The 22,628-nt window shown below is 35.5% G+C and overlaps 1 protein-coding gene across 1 annotated transcript in view; it reads right to left on the bottom strand.

The window, feature by feature from the left end:
- LOC135217541 (glutamate receptor ionotropic, delta-1-like) overlaps nt 1-22,628 on the bottom strand; it is a 104,080-nt gene that overhangs the window by 48,034 nt on the left and 33,418 nt on the right. Inside the window, exons 3-4 of the mRNA XM_064253508.1 lie at nt 7,695-7,825; nt 1,813-1,972 (exon numbers count right to left, since the gene is read on the bottom strand). Coding sequence (XP_064109578.1) covers nt 1,813-1,972; nt 7,695-7,825 — 291 coding nt within the window. The remainder of the gene's footprint in view (nt 1-1,812; nt 1,973-7,694; nt 7,826-22,628) is intronic.

Genomic DNA, 22,628 nt, shown 5'->3' on the forward strand with positions numbered 1-22,628 from the left:
GAGAGTGAGAAAACTGCGAATGAAATGGGGAGAAGTGGTGTGGGTATAAGAGAGAGAGAGAGAGAGAGAGAGAGAGAGAGAGAGAGAGAGAGAGGAGAGAGAGCGAGAGAGAGAGAGAGAGAGAGAGAGGAAGAGGAAGACGGAGAGGAGAGGAGAGGAGAGAGAACAAAAATATAAGAAAACTAGCAAATTATGCAATGAACAAAGGAACAGAGGTGATTTGGTTATTGAGTGTTGGAGATTGTTGTTTGATATGGAGGGATTCTAAAAGGAGAAGCGAATGGCTTTTTTTTGTTTGTCCGAGTATTTCAAAATCACTGTACTGTATGTGATGGTGACAAGATATGGCATGAAGTCTAATTGCACTATATTCTTTTTTGCTTAAAGCTAAGCCTGTACGATGGTTGACGCCCCTATAAGAGTCGATGCGCACCTTAAGTAGGCGTTTGGTACATCCCACATAAGTCCCAAAATGTAATTTTGGACCATTAACTTGTAAACAGTGCAGGTACGCATCAACTTCGGGAGAGTGTATTTAAAGTGAAACAATCTTCCAATTGTAAGAGGGTTATTAAAAATAAATCTGAACTCAACATAAGGGTATAATGATAATTCAATAGTGACAATAATTTACGTTTGAGTGGGCCAGAATTATTAGTGAATGATAGTGAAACATACATTGTCTTTTTGGGAGCGGTGCAGACTACAGTTTTTGGCTTAAAAACATTGTATAGGAATTCTTTAAGGATTTTATTGAGCATGTTCAGGGGATAGCAATTATTCTTAGAATAAGTCTCTTAAACCTAACTTCCAGGTGAAAGTGATTCCAGTTGGAGCGAAGGGAAAAGGCTCGATGAATCAGAGTTCTTCATGAACTAACCTTGAAAACAAAGGGACAGTGACTCAAAAAGTTTAACCCAAGGCCGGTAAAAGTTTTCCTGAAAATGCCAGTCATAAAATATCCTTCAGAGCGAGAGAGTTTCATGAGCCAAGGTCTGTATGGACTGACATGCTTTTTCAAGATTATTATGAGAAGGTAACAACCGAATGTTATGGAAAAACATTTCAAACACGAGGAAAAAATCACAATATTTGGGTTTAAAATTGGTAAACAAAAATCCAAGCTTAATGCTAAAAGAGTCTGTTTTTTTAGATAGTGTATAATCAGAGATATTAAAACTGACACTATTTGGGTCAATGAACTTAGGTTGGTGAATACCGAGTTTAAGTAATTTACGTTCATGTACTTTAATGGTATTGGTTACATATGTGTTAATGGTTCTGTTCAGCAGGCTTTGAACGAAGTATCCATCGAGAGGCGAAAGTGTTCCATACATTGGAGAAGAAAGGGATTTCACTAATGACGACAATTTCCTTATAGGTTTCACTTTGGAGGCAATTTCTATATCAAGAAGAGAACGTGTAGCACCTGTCGAAAACTCGAATCCTCTACTCTTGGTGTTATTCCCATCATTATCATATATATATATATATATATATATATATATATATATATATATATATATATATATATATATATATATATACAGTTACTTGACTTTGTTTTCAGGCTGTTCATGAATGTTAGAGAATCATGTATAGATTTTGTGTTTGATTAGATATGCATATATCTTGCTGGTGAATTTGCTTTAGTTTGAATGAACCTAACTTCTGTTTGAGCAAATATTGTTTAAAAAAAAATTAACAAGCAATAAATTTACTAAAAAGACTTTATTGGGGGAGTCGATAGCAAACAGAAAAAAATTACCAATCTTCATAAAAAGGAGTTTACCTATATATTTGATGTCTTACCTTACTGGCCCTAACCACTGTGGGAGCAGCTTTGCTCTTGGAGTTACAAGCTCAGAAGCGTCATAAATGAACGGCTTACAAAAATCAACGTATTCTTCCCTCTGAGGAGAGAATGTTATGTCACTCATGGCCCAGTCTGCTTTTTCAGTAGTTACCATACCTGTCAAAAAAAATTTCAAAATCAATCCATGACCACACCACTTCAAAAGTGAAGCAAGTTCAAAATTTATGAATACTATCATAAATTTCAAGTTATATAATTAATAAATTTTCTTTTCACCTAACAGAAGCAAAAAGATAAAGCAGAAAAAAAATCTATATATTATCTAATAACAAGTAGAAGCGAATGAACCTGTCATTTTCATCTATCCTTTTGGTATCACACTTGTAGTTGTTGCGAGATTAAGGTGACATAAAGCCATCAAGGAAATTTAATATCTCTTCAGGTTAGCAAGTGTTAATTAGCTATGAAATCAGGATTACGAACATACAGGGAAGAAAGGGAGATGATTTTATTTAATGATTTTCTGTGGGATAAGGTAGAAAGCATGGAAGAGCAAAATTAGTATATTTGATTGATAAAGGATAATTGATTGATTGATGAGTTTATTAAAACTGGCGTCACAACATCGAGGTTATTGACACCGAAATAAATTTAAATACAAATTATTAAAATAAATTTCATATAAAAATATCTTTCTATATTGGTTTATGTTTATTTACAAGTGGGTGATGATCTTAAAATAGGGTGCCATTAGAAAAACATTTTGGCCAGTTGGTTGAATAAAATCTTTCAGTAATGATTTGTAAAGGTGGCGGGCGAACACTTAACTGAAAAGATGAAAGATTTTGTCAACAACAATTCATTCAATCTCCCAAGTGTGTGATCATAATCATAGATATAAAAGAGCCAGAGCAAGTGTGCTCGAGTTATCCTACAGATAAAATGGCTCTGCTAGCTCATCATTATTAATCAGGGGGGGATTTGATAGTGCTTTCCAGCTTCCCCTTGAAGTATCCACAAGCTTCTCCAGCATTCCATAACAACTGGAGCAAAAATATGTCTGCGACAGACATTTTTGGCGTTCATCTTATATAGTTTGAGATGATATTACAGCTTAAGTATTTCTCTGATTGGTACAGTTTTATTAAGTCATCCTGGGGTCATCTGAATTGGTCTTAGTTATATCTTTTCTTGATATTTTTTTTCAGAGATTTTGGTAGTCAATTACAGAATGGATATTGACCTGTCACTGCTGACCAGCTTTGGTTCCTTTCTTTGCTTTCATGAAGTTGAGATAATTTGGAAATTCTCTGAAAAGTAGCCACTGGCAATGGAAATCTTAGCATTCCCATACTTCCTTTGGGAACTTTTCTAGTATCTTTATTGATTGTTAATCAGCATGAAGATTTGCAGCGGGATCCCTTCACTTTCTCTGAACTAAGTTATATTCATGAGCTGTAATCAGAAGTTAAAATAATCCTCCACATTACCGAGTGTTAATGGCTTAGGGTTGATTTCTTACCGCCTTACTGTAAGGGGTTACTTATCATTACTTTAGACTCAGCATTGCAGTATATTTAACTTATCAGAGATTTGAAATATTTCAGCACAGAAGACCCTGAAAGCCATTTATTTTTGCTACATATTCATACAGTTTAGCTTGAGAAGTGATTTGATGGGAACTAGGCAGTCTGAGCACTTGCTGCCAGAAAGGGGTTGGATCATATTTTGCCCCATCTATCACTAAGACTAATACCCAACCAAAACAAGTAAGTTTCTCCAATGTTTTATATAAAGTAGCCATCTGAAGATTGTTTCTGAGAGTGTTTTTTATTTCACAATCACTTTTTTCAGTATTATCCAAAATTACGTTCACTGTGAACTTACACCCTCTTTAAAATCTTTATTTTGTTTGTGAAACTTCCTGAAATATATCCCAGTTCTCGTGATTTGGACATGGTGCCCTCGGACTCTAATCAGCAAGGGTATTGTGGACAGTTTCAATATCTGTTGGGAGAAGTAATACTTTGTCAACAACAAATTTCGAGGTTGAAATATAATCAAAATCAAAGTGAAAAAACTTTTGAGTTACCCTAGCACAGGTCTACTCACCCTCCTAGTTGCACATGTACTAATTGGGAAGGGATGGTGTATAAGTTGATTTTACGGCTGATCATAGAAACAGAAACTTTTTTTACTACTGATGAAAATATATCATGATTTAATATGATGTTTAAACTTCAATGGTTGATATTTTCATATATTTGACAAGAATCGCGTGTATATTCGAGTACACTATATTTCCACTTAAGTTATATAAATCAGACATGAAAATTTTCAAACAGTAGGAAAATTTCAGAAACATGGGGAATACCAAGCCCAAGGGCAAAGGGTGATAAAGGTACATCTACGTGGAAAAATGATATGATGCCATTACCATGTATGGTAAAGGATCGATTAGACGTTCTCAGTGAATGAGAGTTATCATAGCCAAAGGGTCTTTGGAGAACTGCCACGTAATGCGATATCTTGCATCTTGCGCCTGGGAGAGATTTCGTTGACATTTAATACCTTTTCTCTGAGCTGCTTCTCAGCAACCGATGATGTAATAGTGTACCATCTGCGACCAAACAAGGCAGTAAGAATCAGGAAATACAACTTAGGTTCTTGAAAATATACTTCGTTATCCTATTGCGATTGTGGAATCTTCATAGCCATAGCATTCTTTGTAAGTCCTAGGGCAACTCGAGAACCATAATAGAAGTAATGAGTAGTCTTAAATGAAGATACTACTAGACTAAGGATCAATAAAAATATTCTCAGGAAGGATATTTAAGGGGAGCATTGTTTGAATGACTTTTTGGGTTATTCCCTTAGCTGAGACTCATGGGTTATGGGTCATTAATGGTGTAACAATCGTCTTGACAGTATTTTTTTCAACTTTGTGGATAAACAAAGGATGTCATCTAAACGACTGTAATTATATTGTGGTCGCACATTGAGTGTTGGGTTTGAACCACTGTATGATGAACTGCAATTCTGTTTCAGGGAACATGGGTAAGATTTAAATATACTGTCTGTTGTAACTCAGTGAAAAGATATGAGTTGAATGATTAAGAAAATTCCCTTGCTACTTCATTACGGTGAAAGAATTTTAATGCCAAGTGCACTGTATGTACTGTTGACTTAAATTATCATCAGTATTTTATCACGCTAAAGATAACGAAGAAATTGTTTTACTGAATGGGATATTGCATCGTCTAATATGTCAGGTTTTAAATGAATTAATTTTTGTAATAACTCTGGGTATTATAGACCTTAATTTCATTTTCAGAGAATTTCCATCCCATAAGATTCTCAGTTTAGGAATTGTCATAGGACAGGTCGTGACGACTAAAAAATGAAAGGGAACAATCCGCATAGTAATAATACCAATTAATGTTCTGAAGTTGTCAGAGCCTCCAATTTGAGTTTACAGCTGAAGTAGTAATGACATTACATTACAGGATTTCAAGGTTTACTTTGCAATTGGGCTCCAGACAGCTGGGACCAAAGAAATCTATTAATTGATTCAGCCTGGCATGTTGCCTATTGTTATCCAAATTCAGGAAATTGGGGATGTTTACAAGATCAACCTCCAGTAAGACACTTAACTGGACATTGCTGAATAATGCAGGTATTCTCAGCTGTATAATGTAGCTGTTTTAGTCAACAGTCCTACAATGTTGTTTTGATTTCTATGCAAAACAAGTCTTATTTCAAACTCACTGCGCCGATAATCCTGTATTATTTGCTGGTGCAACACCTGAATTGCACTCATTTTATGTGCTGCTGGATACTTTTATTTCTGAAGAATTGGTTAATTTTTGTTTCCCTTAAGCTTCTAACATTAAGTAACATTAGGGACAGACTGAGCCTAGGTGGTAGATGAACAACTATTTACACTTATCTCTGGTTCAGTGCAAGATATGGTGCTGTACAACCCATAAAGTACCTAGGACTTTCATTACATGAATAATCTTATGATTTGGAAGAATTCCGCTTTGATACTATAGAGGGTTACCATCTAGAATAAGACAGAGATTGAGCAGAAAAATTTCAACTGAATCAATCATTTCATTATTTGTGGTGAATTACAGGTCATTCATTGTACGACAAATTGAGCCTCCTTCAATTCCTGTTTTATCTCACCAGCCTTGGTCTTGTCGTGCGGCCTATTCCATTTATATTTTGGCCTCAACCCCAATTCTTAGCTCACCTGTGCCCTTATCACTGACTTAGTTTTCTCGGTTATCTCCTCATGTTCCATATCCATTGCGTCTACATGAAAATTGTCAGTTCAGTTGCCACTGACGATTGATTACGACGGATAGCCCTCTAACTCATAGATGTATATGCTTAAGTCATCATAATCCTGGATACTTTATGGGTTTTCCCACGTAATATCCTGAACTGAATACTAATGAATAATTGTTGTCAGCCGGGATTTAAGTGGAAATTGACATAACTATGCATTTATCTATTAGCAAAATTGGTATTCTTCTTGCAATGAATTGTTAATTATTCACTGCATGTAGCGATTTAGTTCGTGGTGCTTTGTACATTCAACATTAGCAATGGTTTATTTGTTCAAATGCACTGATAATTATATGCCCTAGATATGCATACCCGACTTCTGTGCTTTTAGGTAGAATGTGACGTACCCCCTTGGTGCTTTCAACGGTGATGTTCATAGTACTGGCTTCACATGGTAGGTTCAGTGGTGCGGACTGAGCTCGTTTAACTGTGTTCTTTTCGTTTACACACACACACACATATATATATATATATATATATATATATATTATATATACATATGTATATATATCTATATATATATATATATATACATATATGTATATATATAATATATATATATATATATATATATATATATATATCATCTGCGCTAATGAGATTCTGATATTCAGGTCTGTTCTCTGGTTCTTTTCTCAACTTGGTGATAACCTTTTAGCATTCGTTCGGAAACATTCCGATAATGAGTGTTTGCTAGCCACTTGTAATGTTATTAATGTATTCTGTTATGATGTGTTAAGAAGGTAGGTCATATTTGAACAATAATTATTGCAATGCCTGTTTATCATGTTCATTATATCATAGATTAAATCCCTTTGAACGGGTGCTATTGTGCTCATGCTTGACATGTCAAGGGCTGGCGTGTTACTTCTCTGAAATTAAAAGAAGATAGTGAAAGATGCAAATGTGTTCATTGAGGAGATGTATACAGGAGGAAACATTATTTTACACATTAGTATAGGAATCTGGTATGTGTATCCACAGTCGATCCTCTTCTATATAAAATTCTTGCAATTTCCAACTTAATATTATTTGTAAAATATAAATAAGGTCGTTTACTGATGAAGAAAGTTATAGCCACTTCCCTACTGAACTTACATTCACTGGCTTTGCACGGAAATTGCCAACAGGCTTTGATTTGTGGAAACAGCAAATATATATCGTATATTTTGTGAATGTTGATGAAATAAATACAAAGAAATTCTTGGATTGGTGAAGTAGGTGAAATATATCAATCAAGGAAATGAGTGTGAGGGAGAGAAGGTAAGTCAATCGATGCCAGTTTTTGTGCTCTTCTCTTAGCCCACATCTTGTCAGTGAATGCCTTCACCTTTAATTGATGTAATACAGTACCGACATCAAAAAAAGGCCATTTCTTATCTCGGAGAAAAAACGCTCGGCATTATCTAGCTTCTCTTCTTGGAGAGAAGGCGGAAGGGCAGAACAAGGCTGTGGAAAGGTTAGTAGCAGGTCTTTTTTTTTTTTTTTTATGTTGCTCAAGATCGATGATTTATAGCATTACCTATCATGCCAGTCCACACGCCACTGGGTTTGAGTCTACCCCATTCCCCGTCTGCAGGGGCCACATAGTGGTATGTGAAGTTCGCAGCTTCCGCTAAAACGTCCAATAGTAGAACTTCCAATCCTTTGTACCTGATAATTAAGAAAAACAATTAATGTAAGATTTACACTTAGCAGTAATTAGCTTATTTATCTTCATTTTCAACATCATATTAGTTCTTATTTTTGAACTCTAATTAATAGTACTGTGAAAAGCGATGCTAGTCATAAAAAAAAAATACATTAAGGGAACACATTTAGTGAAACAGCGCAAAGCAACCAGTCAAGATTGTGGGTGAAGGCATCAAATTATATATAAATTAATCTTCACAAAGTGAGATAAATTATTGTAGATTATATGCACATACACACACATCATCTCTCTCTCTCTCTGTATATATATATATATATATATATATATATATATATATATATATATATATATATATATCTATATATCATATCATTTTGGAACATATGCGCATACATATACACATATTTATATATATACTTATATGTATATATATAAATATAACATTATCGTGATTCATATACATGCTACAAATATCTTTTTAATATCCAATTCGTTTTACCTCGGATTTATATATTCTGATATATGTTAACTGAGGGGATTTTTTTAGAGGAGAAATCAGGACTTCATATATATATATATATATATATATATATATATATATATATATAGATATATATATGTATATATATATATATATATATAAATATTATATGCATATATGATAAAATTGTATATAGGTTATATTATTATTCTATAGAGACTATATATAGTGATATACATATATATATTAATATATTATATTAATAATAATTATATATCTTAAATAATATATAAAATACACGTATTATCTATTATTATAGGATATAAAATATATAATAATTATATGAATATATAAATAGATACACGCCCTACAAATGTCCTTTAATATCTAATTCGCTTTTACCTCGGAATTAATATATTTTCATATGTTTCTAAACCGAAGGGGAATTTTCTAGACGATAATGGAAACAAATTGCCGGCCGACGGGCACGAACCATCGACATCTTCAATTCCAGGACTGGCAGTGAAGCCTTAGCCCACCCCGCCAGCGGTGGCAGGGTGGGCTAAGGCTTCACTGCCAGTCCTGGAATTGAAGATGCCGATGGTTCGTGCCCGTCGGCCGGCAATTCTATTATCGTCTAGAAAATTCCCCTTCGGTTAAACATATATGAAAATATATTAATTCCGAGGTAGAGCGAAATAGATATTAAAGGACATTTGTAGATGGATATATGTATATGAATCACGGTAATGTGATATGACTTATATATATATATATATATATATATATATATATATATATATATATATATATATAGACATATCTATGCCCTTGCTTTTATTGCTTGTTCTCAGCTGTCACAAATACAAAGATTAGTTTATATTTATTCTTTTTTATTTTATTTGTATTGTATGACATCAGTGTAAAATAGTTTTTTTTTTTTATAATGTAGATCGTAGATTTTTTTGGATTCTTGAAGTCTCAGGAGGCTTAGAAAGACACAACGAAGTTGTTTTTCTTACTTCATTCACACTAATAAAAATATACAGTAAAATTTACAAGTTTTAGTTTGACTTGAGAGTGGAGGTGAAGTCTTGATGTTTGAAGTTTTCTTCCCCACGGCTTGATGAGGCTTGCCACCTCACCTCTGGAAGCTCTGCTCCTTCTCTGCTTTGTTTTTATGTTTTTTTTGCTTTTTTCCCACAATTTTTTTTTTCTGTTCCTTTTTTTTTTTTTTTTTTTTTTTTTTTTTTTTTTTTTTTGTTTTGTTTTTTTCTCTGCTGCGCATGTGTGCGCGGTTTTTAGCATTTTTTTTTTGCTTGTTTGCTTGTTTTTTTTTTTTTTCCTCTTCTTTAATTATCTTTTCCGTTTTCTTTTTTGCGTTGCTGCTGGTTTATGTTTCTGGTTTTTCTTTTTTTCTTTTCTTTTTTATTTGTACTGCTTTGGTTTTTTTTTCTGTCGCTTTCTTCTCCTTTCTCGCTTCTCTGCTTCTTCTGCTGACCTCCTTCAGTAGTAGGCGGACTTTTTCTGTTACCGCCCTCTGGTAACAGATGGCGGTAACGTCCATTGTCGCACCTGTTTGGGCCCAAATTAATTCTAACACCTCCTTCGATCGGGCGTGACTAATGACATCACTGGAAATGTACTGGTTCTGGTGGGAGTTGAAAGGTTATTCAAATAAAGCAACAAATGCTCTTAATTAATGGTCGCCAGTTCGATAAACATCTCACTTGTTTGGGTTTTTACGAGAGTACTTACGTTGTTCACGGTACCCCCCCCCCCCCCCCGGCCCCTCTCTCTCTCTCTCTCTCTCTCTCTCTCTCTCTCTTTCTATTCTCTTATTCTCTCTGTCTATCCATCTGTCTATCAGTGGATTTCTCTCTCTCTCTCTCTCTCTCTCTCTCTCTCTCTCTCTCTCTCTCTCTCTCTCTTAATTTTCCCTAACTAACATTACATCACTCGGCCACCACCACACACTATCCTCAGTGTTCCAATAAATACAATAACAATGGATATAACAATAACTAAATTAGCAACTATTGGTAATAATGGACACAATTAAAGAAGAAAAATAAAAGCATATCAAATTATTACCAAGTAAAAAATATACGTATCAAATTATTAAGCATATCAAATTATAAGCATATTAAATCCTTATCAAGTAAAAAATAATGTTAACATTAATTGTCAATCATAGTCCATTTCTTTTAATTTCTGTCAGTATCCCTTGTATTTTATTAATGATCATTCTCCTTACCATTATGATAAACAAAACAACATTTACTATTATTACTACTAGATTTCCTAATGATAAAATTGGGGATACATTTTCCTTGTAGAAAAAATACTAGTCATCAACATAGTTCAAGTTTTTAAGTTTTTTTTAAAAATTCTAATTGAGACAATTTGAATTCTCTTATCTTATATGAGTAATTTTTATATGGCACTTGTTTGTTGAATTCATATATTGTAAACACATTAGATTTTAGCAATATACACTCATTAAATTGTTTATCAGTGAAAAATGACAATAGTAATGTTTAATATCACCTTTTGTAATGATTATCTGATTGTTAATTAACATAGGAAATGGGTACAAAGTGACTAACGTGGTTGTAATCCTAGTATTGAAAGGTACAACTAAAATCATTTTATCATAAATCACTTTGGCACTTATTAAATTGAATACATCTTTCACAAGTGGTTAAAAGTGTTTCTCTACTACACAAAATTTAATAATGTCTTCTAACTCTGTAGGAGTGATTAATGTTGTGCTCAAAAATACTTTTATAAGCAAGCAGAATGGCATTTAATGTGTTCTGATGTTCCTGAAGTGTCACTTTACTTTCTAGAGCAAATGTATTTGACACGATATGTTTTCCAACTTGTTTAGTTCTTTTGTTACATTCTGATTTACTTGATTTATAAAATTTTCCAGTTTTCTATTTGTTCGGCATTCTGATTATGTGAGGTAATCACTTTATGTATCACTGTGCCTCTTGCTGCTGCCCATTTTTCCAACCTGTCTATTCTTCTTTTTTATGCTCTACATTTGCTTCGGTAGCATCTCCAAATAATGTGTTCAAAGTAGTTACAATGAAGGGTAACAGGGATCTCTTTGACTCTTGTTCACTGTATTTTCTATGTTATGTTAAATTTTTTAACAAATCTATCGCACTATTATTGTCACCGTTCTGTATTATTGACTTTATATCTGTTTGAATTTTATTTAATGTTTCTGCACTATTTAACACTGTTGTTATGTCGATAGAAATTATTCCTAAGTCTCTGATCATTCTGACTTTTCCATGTGTTTTTAACAATGATCAGTATCTTATCTCCACCTCGGAAGAGATGAGTCCAATTATAACTAAGGTTATGATGAGCCTCATTTTGGATCTGAAAGCATAGGCTTTTATCAGATTCTCTTTATATAAGTTTCACTTATATTTGCTGTCCATACAAAACAAAAGGTATTAGTTGTAATGTCTTTTTCTGTGTCTTCATGAGATCTGGATAATACATCTGCCAGAGTGTTATATTTTCCTGGAATATGTCTGAATTCTGGGGCAAATTCTAATACACTAATGAACCACCTACTGAATTCCATGTTATTGGTGACGGCTCTCTTTTTAAACAAGTCACGAATGGGTTTGTGATCAGTAAGCACATTAACTTTATGACCCAAAAGTATATGTCTAAACTCCTTTAAACCCCAATTTAGAGCTAAACACTCTCATTTTTGGTACTATAATGTCTTTCTGCTGGGTTTAAAACTCTACTAGCATAATATACTGCCCTCATCCTAGTTTTGGTCTTTTGTAACAATATAGCTCCTAGCCCTGTACTAGAGGCATCACAAGCTAAAAAAAAATCTTTTGAAAAATCGGGGTTCCTGGTCATTTTGTTCTTTAATGTTTGAAAGGCTGTTTTTTGTTCATCCTTCCATTCATATTTAACATCCTTTTTGGTTAGTTCTGTCAAAGGTTTGGCTATAGTAACAAAACTTTTTATAAAAGGTCTATAATAACCTACCATACCTAGGAACATTCTTAATGCTTTCAAGTTAGTGGGAGCTGGATAATCAATTATTGCCTTTATTTTACCGGCCTGCATGTGCAGTCCATCTTCACTAATTGCTCTGAGATGGCTTTCTAAGTCTGCTAAAAATGATAACATCGTCCAAGTATACTGCAACATTTTCTATATCTCCCAGCATTTGTAACATTACTCTGACGAATGGTAATGGAGCTGATGTGGGTCCAAATGGCATTACTTCAAAATGTTCTTTATGTGCGCTGAAGGCAATGAATTGTTTTGATTTTTCATCGAGAGGTACTTGCCAATACCCACTAAGTAAATCTAAGGATGGAATTATTTTTGCTCCTCCTAATGAGCTAACATATCTTGAATTACCGGCATCGGCAATTCGATCTGGAATTGTGTTGGAATTTAACTTCCTATAATCTATTACAAGTCTCTAACTGCCATCCCTCTTTAGAACAAGTTATAAAGGAGAATTGTTTGGAGATTTAGGAGGAATTACTACTCCATCTCTTTTCATTCCTCTATCAGATTATCAGCCATGGGTCTCTGGCTTATTGGTAATCTGTGATCAGGAATAAAAAATGACTTGGCTCCATCATCTAACAAAATTCTATGTTGTAGAACATTTGTTCTTCCTAGTTTATCTCCTTCTAAAGCTATTATAATTCTGTATTTCTCTAGTACCTGAATTAACTTGTTTCTCTTTTCTGGAAAATCTGTTTTATTCACTTCCTGACTTATTTTAGAGTGTTGGCCATTTATAGAGAAAAATGCTTTTTCTTCTACTGTTAGTAAACGATTGTTAATAGGGATTCCTATGCAAAAGACACTGCTTGCGTATAGTGTTAGTCTGTTATCTGAATAGTTTTGGACATAGACTTCGCAGTTATCACCATTCATGTGGACAAGTGAATTATACATTCTGACAGAATCTGGCAATTCTTCATTCAATAATAGAATATATTTATCTTTTACATCCTCGTTTGATCGCAAATAAATTTTTTTTAAACATTCTGAATACAAAGTTACTCCTCTGTTAAGTATAAACTGTACTTTATTATCATTAGCTGTGCTAACACAACATATTTCTTCTTTTTTCATGTCTGAAAAATAGCAAACTTCTGTATCTCCAGTGGATTCTTTAGTTACTTCTATTATAATATTTATATTTGATTTATTTATTTTTATTTAAGAGCAATACTTCATTTAGTACTTTCCCTTCATTTCACCACTCATTTACTACATTACATTTACTGCATTGATTTTCGTTAGATTCGGTGTTTTGGCCATCATACTTATTTATATCTGAATAATTATTTATATCTGAGTATATATATAATTTGTATGTGCTCTTCTTAACAATTCATTATTCTCTAACTGTGGAAATTCCTCTTTCTTTATCTGTTTTCACCTTATCTTGTTTGTTCTTGTTACTTATCTGCTCCTCCCGTATGTCTGTCTCGCTTGTCGAAACTGTCTCAGACAAATTGATCAGATTTGGTGGAGACTTTTCTTCATCAAGCGTAAAACATACGCTCTTCTGATTATCCTATTTCAGGCTAACCTTTCCTTCACTACTATCTAATATTATTCCACATCTCCTCATTAAGTTAAATTAGAACAAATCTTGTGCGGGAAAACATTTGTCTTCTAAAACTAGAAAACTTTCAACAAAATTTCTATTTTTAGGTTCACATTCCCGAGACTTTTCATCTGATCTGCTATTTCCTTTATTACTTTAATTTGACCCTGAATCTGAGTTTCTGCGATGCCTAAATATCTGGTTAAAGATATTTTATCAATTATAATACACTGCTACCTGAATCAATGAGTACAGTACATGTCTTTCCATTTATTGGAATTTTTACAATAGGCAAATCTTTTCTTCTTATTTCTTCTTCTGTCATGGAAAATACTACTTCTTTGTTATGTAAATAAGAAAATGCGGATGAACCTTCATTTCCTATCGTAACTGTGTCTCCTTTTTCTCTTTCATCACCCTGAAGGGATTTACTTCCCTTTCTCTGTAAAGGGGTTAATTATCGCTGACTTGACGACGTATTTTGTATTTGGATTACTTTTACTGTTTGACAATCTCCCTATTGGCTTCCTAAGTATTGAACCAACAGTTTTAAGTTAAATGCCCGACCTTTTTGCAAACTGTACAGATTCTACGCTTTCTGCATTCATTGGTGGAATGATTGGTATACCCGCAGTTTTCACGTTATGTTTGGTCTAGCTCCTTGAGCTTTATTATTCACTGGTTTTGAATTATTCGTATTTGAATATTGACCATTATATCTTACGGATGGACCATTCCTTGAATGATTTTGTCTTCCTTTCTGGGTTGGATTCCATTTTTTCCTATTATTTTGTCTATTCCTTAATTGTCTGGAATTATCGTTATACTGTTATCCCTACAAATTCCTTGGAAAATTCCTTGGATTTCTTGTCTCATTGATATTAATGCAGTAAGACTATTATTCTTTGGATCAATTTTAACTTTCTTGAAAGCCTTCTTTTCTTTTTCTCCAAGTGTATTATACATGGTTTCAAATGACAAACAATTTAAGACATGTCTTGAGCTAACTAAATCATCTTTGTCATCAACGAAATCATTCTCCCTTCCTATGGTGATACTAGTTTTCTTAAAATCTGCTACTACTCTGTGTATCAATTCTTCGATATCTGTATGAAGATTTGCTATTGACTCCCCATCAAAATGTTGTGTACGAATTTTGTTAATATTATATAATGCATCACATTGACTTACTGGTTCCCATATTGGTAAAAAAATTCGTTTAAATTCAGCGTATGTGGTTATTTTACTGAACCGCACTGAATTCAAAGTTCTATGCGCATTACCTCTTTCTGAACTAACGAGAATTCGTTAATTTTATCTCTTTCGTTCGTTATTCCCCTTGTAGATATGCGACTGATTCTAGTCTATTTTTGTCAGGATTTGAAATATCTATTCTTCCACAGAGACGAGTGGCTTGTGTAATGATTGCTGCTTGCACCATTTCTCTAAACTGAAGTGTGTTAGTATTATTATTATTTGTTTTTTCTATCACAGTCCTCCAATTCGGCTGGGTGGTATTTATAGTGTGGGGTTCTGGGTTGGATCCTGCCTCCTTAGGAGTCCATCACTTTTCTTACTATGTGCGCCGTTTCTAGGATCAAACTCTTCTGCATGAGTACTGGAGCTACTTCAACCTCTAGTTTTTCTAGATTCCTTTTCAGGGATCTTGGGATCGTGCCTAGTGTTCCTATGATTATGGGTACAATTTCCACTGGTATATCCCATATCCTTCTTATTTCTATTTTCAGGTCTTGATACTTATCCATTTTTTCCCTCTCTTTCTCTTCAACTCTGGTGTCCCATGGTATTGCAACATCAGTGAGTGATACTTTCTTCTTGATTTTGTCAATAAACATTATGTCTTGTCTATTTGCACGTATCACCCTATCTGTTCTGATACCATAGTCCCAGAGAATCTTTGCCTGATCGTTTTCTATCACTCCTTCAGGTTGGTGCTCGTGCCACTTATAACTGCAAGGTAGCTGATGTTTATTGCACAGGCTCCAGTGGAGGGCTTTTTCCACTGAATCAAGCCTCTTTTTGTACTGGTTCTGTGCAAGTGCCGGACATTCGCTTGCTATGTGGTTTATGGTTTCACTTTTCGTATTGCACTTCCTACATATGGGAGAGATGTTATTTCCATCTATCGTTCTTTGAACAACTGGTTTAGGGCCTGATCTTGTGCCGCTGTTATCATTCCTTCAGTTACCTTCTTGAGCTCTCCCCTCTGTAGCCATTGCCATGTGTCATCGCTGCATAGTTCTTTAGTCTGTCTCATGTATTGTCCGTGCATTGGTCTGTTGTGCCAGTCCTCTGTTGTGTCTGTCATTCTCCTGTCTCTGTATATTTCTGGTTCTTCGTCTACTTTTGTCAGTCCTTCTTCCCATGCACTCTTGAGCCACTCGTCTTCACTGGTTTTCAGATATTGCCCCAGTGCTCTGTTCTCGATGTTGATGCAGTCCTCTATACTTATTAGTTCTCTCCCTCTTTCCTTTCGTGTTATGTATAGTCTGTCCATATTTGCTCTTGGGTGTAGTACTTTGCGTATTGTTATATGTTTCCTAGTTTTCTGGTCTATGCTGTGTTCTGCCTTCGTCCATTCCACTATTCCTGCACTGTATTTGATTACTGACAATGCCCATGTGTTTATGGTTTTTATCATATTTCCGGTGTTGAGTTTTGATTTTAATATCGCCTTGATTCTCTGCATATATTCTTTACTGATCATGTCCTTCATCTCTTGGCGTTTTATATCCCCTCCTTCCATTATTCCCAGGTATTTGTATCGCGTCTCATCTATGTGTTTGATGTTGCTCCCATCTGGTAGCTTTATCCCTTCAGTCCTTGTTACTTTGCCCTTTTATATGTTGACTAAGGCACATTTTTCTGTTTCAAACTCCATCCTGATGTCCCCAGATACAATCCTTACAGTCTGGATTAGGGTCATATTTCCTTGAAGCTCTTACCATGCAGCTTGATGTCGTCCATAAATATCTGAGGGTTAATTCTGTTGCCTCTTTCCTTGAGTTGGTACCCAGCATCCATGGATCTTCTGCAGTACTTTTGTCATGGGAATCATGGCTACTACGAAGAGTAGTGGGGAGAGTGAGTTGCCCTGGATGATCCCTCTCCTGCTAGTCTTATTCCAGAGCTTGTAAGTATTGTATTCCAGTTGCGCATTGTATTTTTGAGGAAACCTGATGGTGTTTTCCTCTGCCCCATATATTTTCAGGCATTCTATCAGCCATGTGTGTGGTATCATGTCAGAGGCTTTCTTATAGTCAATCCATGCCATGCTTAGGTTGGTTTTCCTTCTCCTACTGTTCTTCATTACCATTTTGTTTATCAGGAGCTAGTCTTTTGTGCCCCTACACTTCCTTCTGCAGCCTTTCTGTTGGTGTGGGATGGTGTTTGTCTCCTCTAGGTAGTTGTATAGCCTTTCACTGATGATACCTGTCAGTAACTTCCACATTATTGGTAGGCAGGTGATAGGCTTATAGTTACTGACTAGTATATTTCCCTTACACTTGTCTTTTTGTACTAAGGATGTTCTTCCTGTGGTCATCCATTTGGGCGCATGGTGATTTATTATTATTATTATTATTGTTGTTGTTGTTGTTGTTGTTGTTGTTGTTGTTGTTATTAGTATTTGTGTTGGTAGTATTTGTATTTTCTTGAGTTAATGTTATTTGTGAATTCGGCACTGGAAGTCGGCTACATCTGACTTGTGTTGGTTGTAAATTATATGGCTATTCGTAACAGTATTCAACAATTCATCAAAAATACCTGCCATAATATTAAATATATCTATCTATTAAACAGTAATCAATAACAATTCATCAAAAGGTTTTGCATAGTATTAAATAAGAAAAAGAATAAAAAAGATTTAAAACACCACTTACTTTTCTGTTTTAACTGTTGCTCGTTATTCACCGAATTCTCTTGCATTTCTTCACTTTTCTCCTTTCACGACCAACACCGAGTTTACTCTAGATGTGCCACAGGATACCGACGTTATCATTGTCGCTGATTACGCTACGATGTTTACGTACAATGTTTCATGTGTGCTGTTTCACGTTGACTTGCCTTCATATGTACGATGTTTTCGTTCCTTGAAATTGTTGCTCAATCTTTGGGGTATATTTTCTTAGCCGTGGGGTTTATTAAGCGATAATCTTTATAAATTCTATTTCACTACCAGCTGCTGTTTTCCGCTTGACGTCTGTATGCGGGAATGTTTCCAATTTCTCGATATTCACTTGTTTTTGCTAAGTGAATATACCCCTTGTTTTAGGGAATATGTTCACTACAGAACCAAATTTGATTTAGAAATGGGAAATCACGGTGGATCCCTCATCTACATCCGTCGAGATACTCCACTCTACTAAGTAAAACTAAATACTCCACTTCAAGCTGTGGCTGTACGAATTAATTTAAGAAGGCAATATACTATATGTTCCCTTTACATTCCACCCAACAGTCATGTCTCCCATGAAGACTTAATATACTTAATGTGGCAACTACCAGAACCATTTCTCCTTTGTGACTTCAATAGCAGACATCCATTGTGGGGAGATGTAACATCAAACCAAAAAGGGAATATGATGGCATCTATAATACAATTGAAGATATAGGCCTTCTTAATACTGGAGAACCTACCCATTATCACATTCAGACAGGCACTGTCTCCTGCATAGACCTTTCAATATTTAGTTCCAATTGCAGTGTTGATTTTAGTTGGAGAACAGGTGATGACTGGCATACCAGTGACCATTCTCCAATTATAATCAGCACCAATGACGGTCCACCTATCCCATATTGGAGAAAATTCAAAGATTTGGGTGAGTTGGAAGGGGATGCTAAAGATTCCCTAAGTGTAGATGATGCCATTGATCTACTCAATGGAACTTTCCATACTGCAGCCCTACACTCGATTCCTCGAACTAAAGGACTCTTCAGGAGACGGCCAGTTCCCTGGTGGTCAGAAGACTTAAGGCTGTTACACCGAGCTACAAGAAATTGCACTAGCATATGGGAATTAGCTACCATGTTAACATTCCTTAAGCCTGGAGAAGATCCTCTCTCTCCAGCAAGTTACCGCCCCATTGCTTTAACTTGCTGTTTATGTAAATTAATGGAAAAAATGGTAAATGTAAGGCTGATGTGGTATTTAGAGCACAACAATATTCTACACCTTCTCAATGTGGTTTTCGAAAAATGCACTCCACACTGGACATCCTACTGCAACTTAAAGCCTCTGTCTGTGAAGCATTTGCCCCCCAACAACACCATGTACAGTGTCTTTTGATATAGAAAAGGCATACAACACTGCTTGGAGACATGGGATTCTCAAGACTATCCATAACAGTGGTCTACGAGGTAAATTACCTTTATTTGTGAAATCATTTTTACATTGTAGGTATTTCAAAGTTAAAGTTGGCAGTACTTTATCAGAGAAAAGGTGCCAAGAAGGTGTTCCTGAGGGCAGTGTTCTCAGTGTAATACATTTTGCTCTAGCCATAAACAGTGTTGCAGCTGTTATTCCAAGAGAGGTCTTAAAAACACTGTTTGTGGATGACTTGTCAATATCCTTTGTTGCCACCCGGATGACTGTAGCCGAAAGAAACAGGGTTTTAAAATCTCTGTAAGCAAATTACTGCTGTCCACTTCTGTCGGATCAGGGGAGTGCATCCTGACCAAGACCTCTATTTGTATGGCCGTAGAATCCCCTGTGTAAAACAAGTGTGCTTCTTAGGCCTAGTTTTTGACTGTAAATTGACTTGGGTCCCCCATATCAAACATATAAAAGCAAAATGCCTAGAAGCTCTACACATCTTGAAGGTGCTTTCTCACACCAGTTGGGGAGCTGATAGAAATCTGTTACTAAAGCTTCATAGATCTTTAATCTTATCAAAGCTGTCATACGGTTATGAAGTATATTCTTCAGCTTCCTCATCTAACTTAAAAATTTTAGATTCAGTGCATCATTTAGGTATTCGTATAGCCACAGGAGCTTTCTGTTTGTCGCCAATATCTAGTTTGCTAGTTGATGCAGGAGAGATGCCCCTTGAACTCTATTACCAGTCACCATTACTTTAGTACGGTTTAGAGTGCAAAGACTTCGCAAATCTCTGGCATTTGCTGTGGTAAATAGAAATATTTTTAACGGATTTTACGAAAATCATCAAAGGTATTCCATTCCTTTTAACTATAGAATTAAAAATATTTTAGAGGATACAAATATTAAAAAATTTCCCATAATTCCTTTTGTGTGTTACCTGCTGTGAAATTCTGCAGGTACTTCAATGGAACAGTGATGAGGAAATGAGGGAAATATTTTTAGAGCATGCATCAGAGCATATAGATACAAGTTTTATATTTACTGATGGTTCCAAATCCAATGCTGGCGTTGGTTATGGAGTTTTTAGTGAGTCTTTTAACCGAAGAGGTGCGCTTCCTTCAGTTGCCTCAAACTTTACAGCTGAACTGTATGGCATCCTAGTAGCACTGGAACATATTGCAACACTCCAAGTGTGTAGCTACACAATATTTTGTGACTCTAGAAGTGCCTTACAGTCCCTGGAAGTCTTCAATACCGATCATCCCTTAGTGTTGAAGATCTTGCAGTGGATCTTCTTGTACCAGTATAGAGGAAGCATTGTTTCTTTTTGTTGGGTTCCTGCCCATGTTAACATAACAGGAAATGAAGAGGCAGACCAGCTAGCCAAATCAGCAGCAAAAAATTTGATAAGGAGAAAATGCCCTGTTCCATATTGCGATACATTCCATGGTATATGGAAATCCATCCAGCATTTACAGACACTTCAGTGGGACAGAGTAGGCCCCATTAAAATGAAAGAAATCACTAGTCAGACACACCCTTGGAAATATGACCTAATACCAAGGAAGTGGGAGGTTGTATAGTGTAGATTACATGGTGGATGGGCAGAATGGGCCCTTCTGCAATGATTGCTTAGTTCCACTGGCCGTTAGGCATTTGCTGGTTGAGTGTCCCAGTCTAGTAGAACTTAGGAATAATTTTTTATTTTTTAGTAGTGAAGCAGGTGGTAATTATAGCATGGCAAAACTGTTGGGAGAAAGCATATATATTTATAACGTTATCTCTTTCATCAAAGAAGCTGGTTTTCTCAAATATATTTGACAGCTATGCTGTCTTAGTATATTGTTTTTTCTCTCTCTCTCTCTCTCTTTTCTTAAGTTATACTGTTGTTACGTGATCAAATTAATTAACAATCCTTTTTATCAGAAATTTATTCTTTTTTTATTTTTGTTTAGCTTTTTTTTCTTTTTTTTAATCAAATCTATATGTAGTTCTTTTAGCAAAATTTTATTTTGAATTTTGTTTAATATATTATAAAAGTGAAAAGATCACATTCAGTATTCGGCATCAGTGATCCTGGTAGTTGTGATGACAGATAACTTACAATCAATTAATCAATCCCGCAATCACTAACCCCCTTTTTTTGGGTTATCTCTGGGATTTTACTTATTTAATTTCTAATGTCTTCTTAAACTCTGTTCACTATAGGTTAGGAACTTTTTGCTTTGTAGCCAAGCAGGATTAGGCACGGGGACAGGTGCTAGTGCCCCGGTTGTCGCGGCAGCCAGAGCTGATGCCACTCAGGCATCTTCAATGGGGTTGAATCTCTCAAGGCCCCGTACGGCATCATTGAACGAGGTCGAAGGAAGAAGGGAAAATGGCATCAAGGTTTCCAGAAAACCTAAGAAAGTCAATAGCTTCTCTCTGCACTAGTGCCTGGTTTCTAATTCTTATAGAGATTTCTGGCTCTCTCCATCCAGAGGAGAGTGCCTAGTTCTGCTACTTTTACTTCTTTCTTATCCTTTTATAACCGCTTCTATTTTGTGTTTTCTATACCTTCTCCTTTTCTATTTCCTGTCCTCTTCATCATCACATTTAGGCATCTATTCCGATTGTATGCTTTGCTTAGGCAAAGCACAATTCACCAGCAATTCTGGCCATATAAGTTAGTACTTTGTTAAGAGCAATGATAAAGGCATGCGTAGTCTTCAAAGATATGCCCCTTTAAAGTTCATAGGCTTGTCATAAAAGTACCACAATTGGCACAGTGCCATATCCAGTGGCTCATCTTTTGTCTCTTCCATACTCACTGCCCTTGAAATTATCTCCACAGGTACCAGCTGGACCTGAGGCAGAAGCACATGTTGGACTGAGGAACAGGCCTGGGCAAAGGATTGCTGGAACAGAGATGATAAAATGGGAAAACAACAGACTGCTGAGAGGCTTAGAATTTCTCCAGCTGTTCTAGCATTCACACCTCACCTGGGGACCCTCCCCCCGCTGGTCCCCCACTCCTCTGAAGACCACCATGCGTTTCATTATTTTCCATAGTGCCACCCCATTTCCAATGGCTCCACAATTCAGAAGTCAAGACCAGGCCGCTGACTAGGTAATGTAATGGAGTAATTTTGAGTGCAGTCAGTTACTGTTTTTGCCTCTTGTCTGTACCTCCTTTTTCCTTTTTCCAAGGCGACTTTTCCCCCTGTTCCTCCAGCATCGCATTCACTATTTTGGTTACTGTAAAGCAGTCCACCCATTGTTACTCTCGGTGCTGCAAATAATTCTCCTTGTGTTGCTACTAATGATATTAAATCTAGTTGAGATATTCCCATTAAGACTAGAGTCTTATAC

The sequence above is a fragment of the Macrobrachium nipponense genome, chromosome 7 (assembly GCF_015104395.2).
Source record: "Macrobrachium nipponense isolate FS-2020 chromosome 7, ASM1510439v2, whole genome shotgun sequence".
Lineage (NCBI taxonomy): Eukaryota > Metazoa > Arthropoda > Malacostraca > Decapoda > Palaemonidae > Macrobrachium > Macrobrachium nipponense.